At 35.4% G+C, this 16,086-nt stretch overlaps 1 protein-coding gene across 6 annotated transcripts in view; it reads right to left on the bottom strand.

Annotated features, from left to right (window-relative positions):
* Nucleotides 1–16,086, bottom strand: part of LOC108651499 (uncharacterized) — a 31,877-nt gene that overhangs the window by 11,443 nt on the left and 4,348 nt on the right. Inside the window, exons 1-3 of one of the 6 annotated variants that reach the window (XM_089258836.1) lie at nucleotides 8,732–8,878; nucleotides 7,809–7,878; nucleotides 26–701 (exon numbers count right to left, since the gene is read on the bottom strand). In XM_089258836.1, coding sequence (XP_089114962.1) covers nucleotides 26–50 — 25 coding nt within the window. In that variant the 5' untranslated portion in view covers nucleotides 51–701; nucleotides 7,809–7,878; nucleotides 8,732–8,878. Of the gene's footprint in view, nucleotides 1–25; nucleotides 702–7,808; nucleotides 8,118–8,731; nucleotides 8,879–16,086 lie in introns of those variants that run through there. The other 5 variants (XM_089258833.1, XM_089258835.1, XM_089258834.1 and 2 more) reach the window with 5 other exon arrangements.

Consider the following 16,086-nt stretch of genomic DNA (forward strand, 5'->3'; position numbering starts at 1 on the left):
TGCTGGTGCTGCTGGTGCTGCTGGTGCTGCTGTTGTTGCGTTGCTTCCATTGTTTGTATGGCTAACGGGGTAGGCGCTTCTGTTGGGGGGTGGTCGTGGCGTTGTTCAACTCATCGACACGTCTCGCTAAATGCCAAGTGACTGCTAAAGTGACTGTCAAGTGGCAGTCAAGTGACTGTCAAGTGAAAGCTGCTAAAAGTTGTTGCTTCTACTACAATTGTTGTTGTTGTTGCTGCTGTTGTTGCAGTTTCTGTTTTCTGTTTTGTGGCTGTTGTCTGCCTTTACATGGCCACATGCTGCATTCCTGGCTGGCGTGGGCAAATGTATCTCACAGCTAAGCAAAGTATCTCACAGCTACGCAAAGTATCTTACATCTACCCAAAAATAGCTCAGTCGAAATTGATGCCGAAGACGTGAGACCTGATGCTGCGACTGCTGTTGCTTCCTCTTCTCCCCGTGCTGCTGCCAATGATGCACTGCCTCTGGTTCGCCTGTCCGCCGGTCTGCGCGTCTGTCTGTTTATTTTTCTAGTTGTCTCGTTTGTTTTCGTTTTCATTTATTTTCTGTATACGGCTGCTTCCCTCCTCTCTTCTACCTCTTGTTCGTTGAGCTCAAGCGTCTGCTGATTTATTGCCAATTGTGTCAATTGTTGCACTTGCCGCCGTTGTTGTTGTTGTTGTTGCTCTTGCTTCACAATTAAACTGCAAATAAAAAATAAGTAATAAGAAGAGTTATTAAAACTGCAAAATACTTGAATACTTTATAAATAAACTGCATTTGTTTAAGTGCATTTAATTGTGTGCCGCCTTCTCAGCTGATTATAGGATTATTAAAACTTTATTTCTTTAAAGTCTTTAAAGCTCTGTTTTGACTCAGCAACAGGAAATCATATAAACAATATATAAACAAACAAAAGAGTTCATAAAATTACATTTATGACTCAAGACGAAAATTGCGAGTACTTAATTAACTTTTGTGATTAACTTAACTAAGGTCTTAGCAATTATTTGCAATATTTAAATAGATTAAAGAGCCATGATTGAAAAGACAACGAACTAAATTAATTTGTTAATTATCTAAATATATATGCATTATAAATTCGCTGCTCTAGACATTTCCTATAATAATTTGTTTCCGAATTCCCATAAATTACTTTGATTCGAGTAAATTAAACATAAGTCAAAATTTAAGGCGTTATTTAAACAGAAGTTAGCAGAAAACAATAAAACATTGTAGAAGCTGAATATCGTAACAATATCGTAAATTTTAACAGAGTTAAAAACTTTTAATTTCATTTTGAAAAAAAGTTATTCATGCCGAATAAATAACATTTTAAAATGCAAAATTGTATATGAGATATAATAATACTATATTAATATATATTCAACATTTCACAAGCTGGTTTTAAATATTTTAGTATTTTTACCCTTTTAGCAAATTAGTAATTAAAATTAATGCATAGAGTTTTAACAATAAATAAACAAAACGTTTAAATAATTTAATTCAAAGAAAACAAAAACCTAAATACGTGTAGTGAACCAGTGAGAAAACTGCCACGCCTTTTTCCGGCTTTGCTTACTTATGATTTAACGATTAAAATTGTTTATGTGGTTTTAAATTGTCGCAAAATATTTACAAACAATTTTACACGTAATATGAATATGAGTAAATATGGAATATGAGTGTAAATATTTTATAAAGCTGAGATGGAAGTAAAAATTAGCTTAAAAATGTAAAGCAAGAAAAATTTATAAAAAACGTCATTTTTTAAATATATAAAAATATTCTACATTTATTTAGAAATATGTATATCAATTATTAAAGCACCTGTTTAATTTTCAGATTATTTTTATTTATTTAGAATTTTTTATGATTTATTTACAATCTAATTAGCGTATTTATCGTAATCAATAAACATCAATAGCGATAGATACAAAAAACGAACATTTTATGAAATTGACATACGCATTTGAGGGCGGATACTTGACGTCAGTCAATGGGACGCACCTAAAACCCATCAAATGCTACCGGTTGATACGCCCCCTCCCCCCTCAGCACTGACAATACCCCTCCTGCTGCCATCTAAACTGGCTAACCACAGAAACAAAAGGCATTGAGAGTTCGTTCGTTCGTTCGTTCAACAAAATTTCCCGTTGTTTCCTTTAGCGCTTCCATTGGGCAAACATCTAGAATTTCAATTTCAATTTGCTATCAAGGAAGTTGCAAGTGCATTGAAATTTAAGCAGCTCATTTGTATATATAAGCACATATATATACATACACAGAGGGTAAATGTATATGCTGTGATCAGGCATTAAACATTTGTCACCTAAAAGCTTTTTGCATTTGCTTTGTTTACAAACAACTAAGGTAAAAGCAAGAGCAAGAGAAATACCTTGAGTATATTGCAAACTTAAACAGTCATCAGATATATCATATATGTATATACCTGTAACGTGTGCTTATATAAATATTTACGCAGTTCACTGCATTTCGAGTAAACTAAAGACATTTTCCAACTTGCGTCTGGCTGAGCTGGTTAAACAGAACTCAATCCGGTCAATGAATTCCAAGACTATTTTTCTCTGCATCATTATTAATTAAGTATTATGAATACATATACATATATAGATATAGATATATATTATATATGCCCAGCAACTTCATTTGCATACAAAGGCGCGACTTTGACGTCTGCTAGCAAATCACAGCCAAGCGTTAAACATGAAAATTAATACGTTCCATAAAGGAATCTAAAGAGCTAAACATGCAAATCGTGTGCACGAGACAATCAACTAGAACATATAGACATCTATAAGGAAATATGAATTGAGCTAAGCAAACAGTTAATGCAGTCATAGCACGGAATGTAACTGTAATAGTTTGTAAACTAAATTCCGCTTTGATAAATATTGTGCAACTTTTTTTTACATTACTTAAGAATAGGATTTACTTAAAATGGAATCAAAACTTTGCATAATTGCTGTAGATCTATAAGTTTTTAACAGAAACTAAATGTGTCTTAAAAATATTATTTTTTCCTTTTATTGCTTGAAGTCTTGAGTCATACTCCTCATTATGCATACATACATAAAACGGAGGCATATACCCCTAGAGGAGCCCTACTGCTCATTCTCGATTCTTCTTATCATTATCAACACGATTATGATTTTCATCATTATTTTCTTTACACTAGATATGATTATCAGTATTATTTGCAATTTGTTATCATTAATGCAAAATGAAAATGATAATGACAGTGAAAATTATAATGATCAAGATTATCATTGTCATTTTTATTATCATTACAGTTATCATTATCATTTATTTCTTTTACAAACTTAAACAAAAAACTCTCATACAAAAATATTTAACAGCTGTAGTAAAGTTCATTCAACTAACAAAACATGAGAGAAAACTCAGCTGAAAATATAAAACAAAGGTCACAGATCAACAACGAAAGCAACAACAACAACAGCAATAATGAAACCAAATAGATAAACCAATGGCAATTGTAATTTATGATTTGCATTAGTTTGAAAGAAACAAAGACAACAAATACACATTGCAATTCTATATATCAGTTAAAAATATATATATCAAATTTATAACTCGATAATTGCACGTTCGCCTATAAAGAAAAACACAAAATGAAATAGTAAACATAAAAAACCAACTGATTTACCCGTATGCAGTTGATTTGCTTAGCATTTTTATGTTTTTTCTCAATTCAAATTAGTTTATAGAATCGCCATGCGCACGAACTGCGACACAGACCATATAAGGCATATGACAGAATTTTTCAATATTTGCATTTGCACAAAATTCTTAATTACAAAAAAATCAACAGAGTTATAATAAATTTAATGATAGCTGCGAATCGTGCTCGAAAGCCAATTGAATATTGTGGCTTAGAAAATGTTAGCGAACAGGTTTCAAGTGGTCTATTTGCCTACCAAGTGTTTAGATTTTAAAGTGTTATATTCGAATTTGCATGAGTAGCGTAGAGTTATATTGTTATATTGCTAAGTGTTATATATATGACTTAAGTGAGTAGTAGTTAGGGAAACAATATGAAATTATTTTCATTGTCGTAAATTTTCAACTCTATGAGCTCAAAGTTGTACACTTCAAGTGCTCGAACTGTTATACCATAAGTCATATTGAACTAGTTTTTCACATAGTTAAGGATTATATTGCATGTATGTAGCAAGTGCTATAAAGTCAAGTGCTATACAGAAATGTTTAGCTAATTATGCCAAGAGTTATATTAGTTACAAATTAAACTTAATAGAATTCATAAATGTAAAGTGTTATACTTGTAATCCCACCTTCATTAATAGTAACTAAGCCGCATTTTTAATGTATTTATTCATGCTCTCAACTCCTAATAGCTGCAGGCTACAAAATTTACTAGCCTCACGATAAATTTTAGCACGCACATCTCTAGCGATTCACGCCCCAAGGGGCAATTTGTACAGCAATTTGTGCGTTGCTTTGTTTGTGTATGTATGCATGTGTGTGTGTGTGCGAGTGTGTGTGTTGTATGTTGCTTAGGCGTCTGTTTCAAGTTGTCGCCGTTGTCAGGAGAAACCGGAGGCGGGACTGGCCAGCGCCCGAGGAGCAACAACAACAACATGAACAACAAACTCGCGAATACTTTGACAATTTGCAAACTCATCGCACGACGTTCATTTTTTCTCTATATACATATGTATATCTATATATAAATACAGAGCTCCATTGTTGATCACTATTATTACAATGTGCACATATAATATTTCTGCTTTTATCAATTCACCTATCCAATCCATCCACCTATCCATTGGCAACAATGTAGCCGCATTTATAAGCACATATCGTTTTGTCACTTCCCTTTCTATCTACAAGTATTTCTTTATCTGTCCACTGACCATTCCGTTCCCTGGTTACCCCCTTTCATTCGCTTTCGACTGGTTTTTTTGGAGTGGTTCCAATACTGAGATCCCCACAGATTATCGGATTTTTTTGTTTTTTTGTTTGCTGTCTTTTTGTTTGACATTCCGCACACGTTGCGTCTGTCTTTTAAATTATAAATATTTCATTAGATATTAGATGCAGATTTTATTGTATAATTTTAGAGAAGTTTCATTTAAATTTTGTTACGGATGATATAAGGCCATGGAAGCAGAGATTTCTGTTTTCTTGAAAAGAGCTTAAATAGAATGGGTAAATTTACTTGTTCTGTGGTAATAAATCAAAAAGTCCAGGGTATTGCAACGTCTAGAGTTTCAGCTATTTTTACTTAATTCTTAACTCAACTTTCGCTTGGAAAGCCTGTTTCGTTGACCCTCGAGCGAAGAATTTTGATGTTGTTTTTTTTTTTACTTTGAACTTCGATTTGTTTCAGGTCTCCTCTGCCCACACTTCTTTATGTTGGCTATGTTTTTCTTTCTTATTGTTTACTTGACTTTGATCGTCACACGCTTATTAACAATTTTTCAATCATATACAAAGCTTAATTTACATCTTTACATTGTTGTTGTTGTTGTTAATAGTCTTTGTCATCGATTTTGTAGCCTCGCTAACTTGTTACGCCCATATTTGGCAGCAAATTCAAATCCGATGTCTCTTTGATCGTTTTTTGTTGTTGCTTTTATCGCTTGTATATAATCTGGGTTCTATTTATTGCCCGCTGCTGTCTGTCTGGCTAGGCTCGTTCTAAGCCAAGCCATTACTCATTCCCCACACGACCTTTGTTTAATAATTTATATATACACATATATACATATATATATTTATTTGTTTATATATACATATATAGAGGTATATATATATGCATATGCATATTTCATGTATTTATATAGCCAAATGAGTTTCTTTTAGGAATATCGTATAACGATTGAAAGCTTTCCAATGTATTTTAAATGTTCTTTCACCAATTTTGCGTTTTAGATATTCTTTCTCCCATTATTATTATCATATCATATCATCGTCTCGTGTTTGAATATTGTATATAGATTGAAAGCTCTTTCATTGTTAAATTAAAATTTAAATACTGTATAATTTCATAACACTTGTTCTAGCTACATTCAAAGATTAAACAAATGGATAATTTGCCTAAACATAAAATTGTTTAATAAAACTGCTCGTTAAATTTAACAGGAACTTGAACTGGCCAAACCTGTTATACATTTTTATTTAATAACTGTAAAAAATGAATGCTGTGCAATCGTACTCGTTAAATTTTTAAATTAATCATAAACATGGTTTAAAAAAACTCTATTTGAGTTTTTTACTCTAAAAATTTACCAGCTGGCCTGCTAAGACTTTTTGACGTAATAAACAATTAAAATATTGCGCCACAAACTGTCAAAGTTGTCGTTAAATATAACAGTAACACTAGTAAAATAGAACAGTTTAGTCTTAGATTTAAGTCATCTTATTTGTTCGAGATTTACCATAAAAATCTTCATAAAATTACTGCTAGTTAAACTTGACGTAACTTCCATAAATTCGCCACTGTACTTAGCAAAGCATGCCAGGATGTCTAGAACTTAATACTTTCTCCACCATTAGATTCTAAAGTGCTAAAGTGTATTTTTATTTGCAATAATAATAATCATTATAAGCATGCAATATGCCAAAAACTCTGACGTTTTTTATGAGCTGCTAACGAACGGCTTGGCCAAAATAAGAGAAGTCTCAATCAATGATGGCTTTCGTGCTAATGGCGAGAGCTCCAGAAGCTACAAATTCACTTTCGTCTGGCACCGAAACCAAGAAACCAATTGAGGCGTTGAATGACTGACTGATTGAATGACGGCTTGGCTGGCTATAGAAAATAGTATAAAGCTATTGGTAATGTGGCGCTGCATTTGAGTTTCGTTATTGTTGTTGTTGTTGTTGTTGTAAACTGAAAATTACATACGAGGTCAGCAATGGGCCCTGATTTTAACAACCAGAAGTTGCTCAAGCTGAAGGACCTTGCAGCACGCCAAGCCGCACTCGGATTAAGATCTCGCATGTGAGCAAAGAGTTTGGGGAGTTGGCCGAACAGAACAGTAGGAATCGACACAAAAGAAGATATCAACTGACCCTGAAGAGTACCCACCGCAAGCCCCAGAATACGTGCTTGGTAATTAATCATAAATAAAAATCAGATTTTTTTAACATTAACTGCAAACTTGCAGCATACGCAATCAGACGGAACAAGACCCCACGATAATTAAATAAAAATTTATGAATATGGTTGTAGACTTACATATATACACATACAATCATACGTAGATGAATAATGAACTAAATTTACAAGCAACTTGGACCCCATATAATGCTCTGAAGTGCTTATTAATGCAGCTTGGCCTCTGACATTGACTTTGACATGACCTTTGTCAAGTGAAGTTAAATTCAAACAATTGCAAGTGATGGGAACATTTTAGTTGTTGATGTAATTTATAATTACGATCAAAATCAAGCGAGTGCTGATGCTCAAATTTCACTGAAATTACGTTGAAATTGTGAAACCTTAGTACAACAGATGTCATAACAAATGTTATAACAGTGTGTGTAACAGTTAGATTAAACTTCAGATATTTATACCCATATTTAAGTTGAGCAATTTTCATAAATTTTCAAGCACATATATATCGTTTTGCCTTAGCTCCAGTATAACAGTTATTTGGCCTTTAAAATACAAAACAAAACAAAAATTGTTAACTACTATGCGAATTCCAACGGTTTCGCATATTCATAATAAACAAGAAAAAGTGTTGACGTCTTATACAAATAGATTATAACAGACTTGGCTAATATAACAGATACTTAACCTTTTAAGCATTAAATCACCTTAACTCAGTCGATGTTTGTTTTAGGTTTGTTTCACATAGCTGTCTTCGTCTATTAGTTGAATTTGTGTTATATGCAAATCATTAATCATAGCAAGCATTAAATACTTTATTTGGCAAAAGACTCACACTCACTTAAATTAACATTCAAATTGAGCAGAAACCAAGCAAAAATCTAATAAACAATCCAAAATTCGAGGTGTGACAAATTCCTTAAAAAGTCTTGCACTCGGAATATTAATAAGTTTTCCGCTATTATACACAATTGATAAACTGCAAGATTAGCCCTCGCTGTAAAATGGAAGATTTGTTGTTTGTGGGGAAGGCAAATTTGTAACTCAATCAGGCGTCAAAATGCGGAGGCCCTTGACGTCAAATGAGTGGGAAAGAGAGCGAAAGAGAGAAGGGGAGACGGAAAAACGGAGAGATAGTCTGAGTCTGCAGCCAACTGTTAAAACAGAGCTTAAACACAGCTGAGCGTGCGTGTGCGGGTGTGTATGTGTCCGATTGTGTGGATCATAAGTGGATTGTATTCACATATTTCAGTTACCAGCTGGAATTTGTTCACACACATTTCTATGAATATTTAATATACGTGCGCTGCCCACGCTTCAATAATTATACAGCATTTTTTATGTACTATATTTTATTAGCATGCCATTGTTATAGTTTATTTCGTTTGTTTGTCCATATAAAGTGGTTGCGGAAGCTTGGTAGCAAAAATTGTCGAGTGCTTTTCGTTTTGATTGAATTTTGTTTGAATTATTTTGGAGAACGGCGGCACATTGATTAAATGCCAAACCAAATAGCAACAACTAAAACAATGATACGGCTGTTTATCAAATTTGCTACGTTTCGATTTCGGCGAAATTCGCCACAAGCTTAAAATCAAATTAGAAACTAACAATCAAAGAGAGACAATATAACGAGTGGCACAAGTCAGCGGCAAGATTATTTATTAAACACGACGTTATTTTCAAACGATCGACAATCGATGAACGCGATCCGCGTACGCGTCACCAACCGCACGAGCTCGAAGCTAAAATAACACTAAGCTAGAGACAACGTCGGCAGCAGCAGCAGAGCCACTCAAGCAGCAGTGTGTGTCTATGAGTGTGTTAGTGTGAGAGCGGCATCACAATGACACACAGCCCTGCTCCTTTGCTGTTGTCATTGCTGCTGCGAGAGCGCTATTGGGCGGGAGCAAGTGCATTGCATTGGAGAGTGGGTTGTGGGCTGTGTCTGTCTCTCAGCGTGTGCGTCTCTGTGTGCTTGTGTGCGTGTGTGTGTGTGTGTTTGCCGGCGTGTGAAACTTTATGCAAATTAGCCTGTATTTGTATATGCAGAAAATAAAAATAAAAGTTTATGCCAGTGTCTTTGACAATAAAAACAAAAATAAAACGAAAACGAAGCAAAAAGAAATGTATAAAAACTGTAGCTGATACGGTACAATGAGTGGCTGATAAATTTTTAAACGGCCTAACACACAGCAGCCGCAGCGAACGAGAACCTGCCTCAATTTGTTGCTGTTTGCTTGTGTTTGTCTGTGTATATACACATATGGTCAAATTAATAGGTGTGAAATATTTTTTGTGAAAAAATGGTGATAACGTCTATATTTTTTCAAATATTTTAAAAACTCAACTGGCATTCAAAAATAGACATATCTTAGAATAATAAAAGCAAAAAAAAAGTTTAAAAAAATAATAACGGTTGATATAATTTTGGCAAATATCACAAAATACTCAAAATTTTGCTGGCCACATTAATAGGTGTGCCTAACAAATTAAAAAAAAAAAAAAATTAAAATTTTGGAAATATTGTGAAATATTTATGTTATATTTAGATTAAAGGGGATAATACCCCGTATGCCCGCTTTTATTCGCAAAGATTTTGTTGATCCTTGATGGCATAGACGGCATTAGCTTTCTACACCTTTCCACGGGAATGGCGCTCCATTTCTCCTGAGTGAGATCCAATGATTGGGTGTAATTGAAGCAGGTAGTCTTGGAAATGAGTCTTTTTAGGTGTCCCCAAAGGTTCTCAATCGGATTGTGATCTGGAGACTGACTTGGCCACTCATAAACATCAATTCTATTTCCATGAAACCAATCCTTAGCTACTGGGGAGTCCTATTTAGGATCGTTATCCTGTTGTAATTTCCATTTTAGAGGCATGTTGTCGTGGCCATATGGTAGCATAACACTACTCAATAATTCATTTTACAGGAATCTGTCCATTATGGAAATGGGTGATGGTCCGATTCCAAACCCATGCCATGAAAAGCAGTCCCAAACCATTATGCCGCCTCTTACGTGCGTAACCGTATTTTTTGTATATCTAGGATCCAATTCTTTGCCTTTAGGTCTTCGAACATTTATATTTGAGTGATTCCCAAACAAATTTCTTTTTGTTTCATCACTCCAGAGAATATTCTTCCATTTACGCTCTCCCTCTAAGCCAACCCAGGCCTTGTGAGTTTGAGCAAAATGTTTGCTCATCTGAATATTTGATCCACGCAGAAGAGGAACTCTTCGAAAAACTCTCCCAGGTAGATCCGAGCTTAATAGCCGTCGACGAATAGTTTTTTCTGATACCATATGCCCCATTTCGCTGGGAATTGGCCCATACGACTGAAAAGGACCCGTTTTCGCCAAGGTGACTATACGGGAATCTTCGGTTGCGGTAGTATTCCGCCGGAAACCTAGCTTCCTTTTGTCTTTTTTTTTATTTAAGGGCATTTCTGATGAAGTTCTCAGATAGTCCCATAAGTGAGAAAATGCATTCATAAGTTTTATCCTCCTCACGAAGCTCGCGAACGAGGTTTCTCTCTTCAGCACTGCAGTGAACTCCACGGACCATCTAATTTTATTAAAATGTTGCAAATAAAAATTTGTATGCTTAAATCTAATTATATTTAACGAAAATACTATCTTTGCTTACTTAAAAACTCTTTGATTTCTTAATATTTTTTTTTAAAGAAAATACACCTATTAATGTGGCCAGCAAAATTTGGAGTATTTTGTGATATTTGCCAAAATTATGTCAAACGTTATTATTTTTCAAACTTTTTTTTTGCTTTTATTATTCTGAGATATGTCTATTTTTGACTGCCAGTTGAATTTTTAAAATATATGAACAAATATAGATGCTATCACCATTTAAATAAAAAAAAAAAATTCACACCTATTAATTTGACCATATGTGTATGTATGTACATATGTATGTGTATACGTGTATGGGAACAAGTTCAATGCACGTTGATTACACAAAATAGCAGGGCAACAACAACAACAACAACAAGCATATAAACAATTCTGTGCCTTTTATTATAAACATAAAAACACACGCACACACACACGCACACACGTGTACATACGTTTTTATAGTTTTTCCAAACAATTGTTACTTTTGATGCTTTTGGTACGTGCTATTCAAGCTCTGCCGTTTTATCATTAAAATGTCCAAATGAGTACAAAATTAGTTACGCAAAACGTTGGGTGGCTAAAAGTTTAGTTTCTCCACTCTACAAAACAGCTGACGTCATTCAATGCAGCAGCGGGGCGAAGTGCAGAATAAGAAAAAAGAAACATATTTTTTCGGCAGTGTCAAGTTTGACGAAGCAGAAGCAGAGGGAAATGCAAAGAAGAAGCAAAAATAAAAATTCGCTGGGGCAATAAAAATGAAATTCAGTTTTTATATGCAAATTCAGCGACGCACCAGAGGCGATGCTCATGCAAAAACTATATTCACACACACATATACATAAATATGTACATACATATAGTTTTTGTTTTCTTTTGAGAAACAAAAATGAAATATTTATGGCCTCGAGGCGACAAAGTCAAAAATAAATAAAAGGAAAATTGCCGAAGACAGTAAACTGCAGTCAGCTGCTGCGACTGCATTAAAATTTTAATGTCAGGTTTGACGACAAATGAGATGTGCTGCAGGCCTTCTCTCCACTGCTCCTCTTCTCTCTCTCTCTCTCTCGCTTCTTCACACCACTACTCTATGCGTTGTGCGTACCAAGAAAATTATTTGCTCTACATTCAGGCGTGAAAAGTGCGTCGTGCGTGCATTGAAAATTTTACTTTTTTTTGTGGTTTTATTTGCTTCATTTAAAATGCAGCAACAAATTCTACCCCTTACGTTTTCATGTCTGTGTGCGTGTGTGCCTATGTGTGCGTATGTTTTGGACAGCGTTCAAGGTCAGCGCACGATTGTGATCGCTTTCGTAGCTTTTGACAAAGTAGCGAAAAAAGAAGCCAAAGCAAAAGATTAATTAACAGCAATACGTAGAGCAGCGTGCGACGACAAGAGTGAGCGAGAGGCAGACAGAAGAGATAGCCGAAAATATTGAGTGCTGTATAAAACACGAATTCGGACAACGTCGCTGCAAAGCGAAACTGTTCGAAAAAAAAAACTAAATTTACTGCAGGGGCGGCTCGAAGATACCCTACAAAATAAAGTAAGAAGAAATTTATTTATAGAATAATTGAATAACAAAAATAAGGTATTTTTATTATTCATGATAATATTATCAATATTTTAATACGAAATTATTCATATATATTATTCAAAAAGTATGTATATTTATATATTTCGATGTTACTCATATGAAAAAAATTATTTATGAAATAAGGTCCCAACAATTATGTGACTGATATACCTCTTGGTTTTAGGGTATTAAATATAATTTACTGTTTGAACAGCAGGCCACAAAAAAGTAATTATTATAAATAATTATTAGAGCGCAATGCCAGTTACACACACACACACACACACACACACACACACACACACACTTAAAGCCACAAAACTTCACAACTTTTTCTAAATATTTCACTGTGAGAGGATAGAGAAACAAATTCGATAGATAGGCCGGCAAACAACAGTTTTGCTGCGCGTCGTGCTCACGCCCCTCCGCCCCTGCGGTTCAACCAACTAACTTTCCATACGTATTGTAAATTTTCCATTGTTTATGATTAAAGTTATGGCGTTTGCTTTTGTTCCGCTTTTATTTTGTGTTTTTGTTTGTTTGAATGTTAAATGTATGCAGCAAGTTAGATGCAAAGTGCGTAGATAAGCTCACAGGGGCAACAGTAAAGCTCATTAAAAGCGGCGCTCGATCTGACTCTCTCGCCCACTATCTCCCATTCTAACTATCTCTTTCTATCTGTCTGTTTGCTTAGGGGTTAATTATGCCTCACAAAATTTACTAAGAACCAGAATTCTTCTTTCTACAGAGTATGCTCTTGGTCATTCATTGGCAATTACTGTATGCGGCGCATACTGCACTTTGTGTTACCCATCATCATCATCAGCAGTTCGGCTCTCAAGGAAATGCGCAATAATTTCAAAATTTCAACTGACAGTGGGCGTGGCACTGCGCATTTGCATATGCAAAATATGTATATACATACTTATGCACATATGTATATAAAAAAAAAAAAACGAACGTTGTTTGCTCATTTGTTAATCTTTGCCTTTTTTATGCGCCACCATTATTCAACACTGAATGCTCAGGTACCGTTACATACATACAAACATACATAAAGCCAACAGCTCTAACCAAGTCTTGCGGTTGTTTGAGTCTTTGGACGGTTGCTACCGTTGTTGTTGTTGTTGCAGTTGTTGTTGTGTTTTTCGCTCTTCATTGTTGCTAGGCAAATGTGCAAAATGTTAATAAACTTTTATTGCGCAAAACAATGCGACTACATTTATAATAATTGTGCAAATGTTGTTTGTTGATATGCCATGCAAATGATTTTCATGGTATTTTTAGTATAGCCTCCAATCTAATGCAAATAACTAAGAGATATATGATATGATTATGCAAAGTAAAAGGCAAAATAAGCTGTATTGGATCTATAATCAAATATCTTTAAAAAATAAATACACATGTGTATGTATTTATATTATGTTCTTTTTTTTTATATATAATCTGATACTGAGCGACTTTAGATTTACTTTTACCAAATTATTATAAATTAAAAACAAATACAGGATATCTCTTTGTCGTGCATTCGCTGCTCAAGTGCACAAACGAAAGTAGCCATAATAAACATGCGAATGAGATGGGGCGTACATCGATAAATATACGAAAACAGACATCGATTATTATGATTATTTGTATTAATGCGATAATCAATTGAATTGAAGTTGGCTGCGCCACAACCCCACTTACGCCTCTGTATGTGAGTGGTGTGTGCTTGTGTGTGTGTGTGTGGCACTAACAGCGACCCACACGGGCTATGTAAATTACAATAAAATGAATAATTACATGAGCAACAATTAAACAAATGCCCCAAGTACACCAAAAAGGCAGCACAAAGTAAAAAGCGCAAACGCCCACTCAGTGACGACATCAACAACGATTCTTAAGTAAGCTGAGGGGGAGGGAGTAGGAAAGACATAGCGAGAGAGAGCAGGAGAGGGAGAGGAAGGCAGGCACAGAGTGAGCAAAGAACAACAGCAATCGCAGCAGCCAAAGCATAAGCCACGCATAGACACACACATACACAAACATATGTATACATATACATATAAATATATAAAGCAGAAGAAAGGTTAATGAACTCGTGCGCTTCGGTCTCACTGTCCAATTTTTATTGCCTACTAGTTGTAGACTTTTCAATTCACTGTAATTGCGGCAAGGCGAGCTTTCAATTTGGCTCAGTTAAACGAAGCGTTGAATTGAAAGCGAGCGAGCGGACGAGTGGCCAACTCCAAAACCCGCCTCCATGTCCATATAATTTGCTAATCACATTTGGCAAATTATGTTGTAAGCCGCGCAATTGTACGCAATCCAAAATGATGTGCGAAGCGACAAGCACACACACACACACACACATGGGCAATCGGGTTGACAAATTTCCACGTCTAATTTGTCAAAACTTAAGCTGACTTATGGCGAGAGCTGGAAAGCAAGAAAGAAAGTCACGAGTGAGTGAGTGAGCGAGCGAGCGAGACGCAGACTACAGTTAGGCGCAGAGAACATATGCGAAAAGGAAATGAGGCAAGAAAAGTCGCGTGAATCATATGCAAAGTGGCACAGAAAAAGAAAACTTAATGCCCGACGTTCGACACGTTTTTAATGGCCAGGTTAAGCCAGCTAGCAGGAAGGCAGCCCAATGCCAGCGGCACACGCCCCACTGCGACAACAAAACCAACAACAACAACAAAGAGCGAGCGTAAATTTAGCCATAAACAATTAATCTTGATTCGTTCAGGTTGGTGGGAGAAGACTGTTTTTTTGTTTTGGAGCTTACGCAGCGATACCGATAGGTAAATGACCAAAGAGTCATCGTCGCAACGCCACCAGCGCCTCAAATGGATTAATTTAGTGTTATTTTATTGATGGGCGACACATCATGCTTTGCCTGAAATTTATAAACAACATGTTAAGTTAATGTATATCAAATGACGATTAGTCAGCGTACGAAATCGACATAGTTTTTGCGATTTGCATAAGCAGGTCAATTTGTTTGCTTACCAACACTGCTAACGCAGTCACTCATACTCTTAATCAAAGTTTTAATGAACTGCCTGCAATTCGATTTAGTTGCTTTCGCTCTCATCCCGTCATGTTACAGTTAAGGAGACTGCTTGCATTGCGTTTTACACGCTCTCTTTCTTTATTTCTTCCACTTAAACGAAGCACTTCCCTTTACGCTCTTCCTCTCTCTCTCTCACCCTTCTAAAGGCACGTCGTCAAGCTTAGGTTAAATGAACTGTCTGCACATCATTTCGCTCGCACTCTATGTCTCTGTCCCCCTCTCTCACGCCATTAAGCTAAGCTAAGGTTAAATGAACGGTATAAGGACTAAGCTAGATTCGCTCACAAGTCTCTCTGTCTTCATCTCTCTTTTCAAACCTTTTTTCGCTGCGTCATGCAGTTCAGATTTTAGTTCTTCAACTCGAATTCGTGCAAGTCAAAATACTACAACAATTTTGTTGAAGTGTAATTTAGCAATTTCTTATTGTTTTCATTTTCCGTTCCGCACTTGCCCGCGGCGACCCACCACGTCGCTTCATTCAGCATCTACAGTTGTTTTCTTATTGCTTTTGCTGAATTAGCATAAATTTGCACGCGAGAAACACTTCAAAGAAATCGCACATGCAAATTGAAAATTGATTTTCGTCAACATTTGCCGAATTTAGGCATTGCGCAAAATTTAAAGGTGTTGAAGGTTATTTGCATTTAATATTATGATTTTTTGGCTCTTTTGTTGTTCTTGGCAATTCATATGCCTTT

Source organism: Drosophila navojoa, chromosome 4 (genome assembly GCF_054131105.1).
Source record: "Drosophila navojoa isolate 15081-1374.11 chromosome 4, UAZ_NAV_1.0, whole genome shotgun sequence".
NCBI lineage: Eukaryota > Metazoa > Arthropoda > Insecta > Diptera > Drosophilidae > Drosophila > Drosophila navojoa.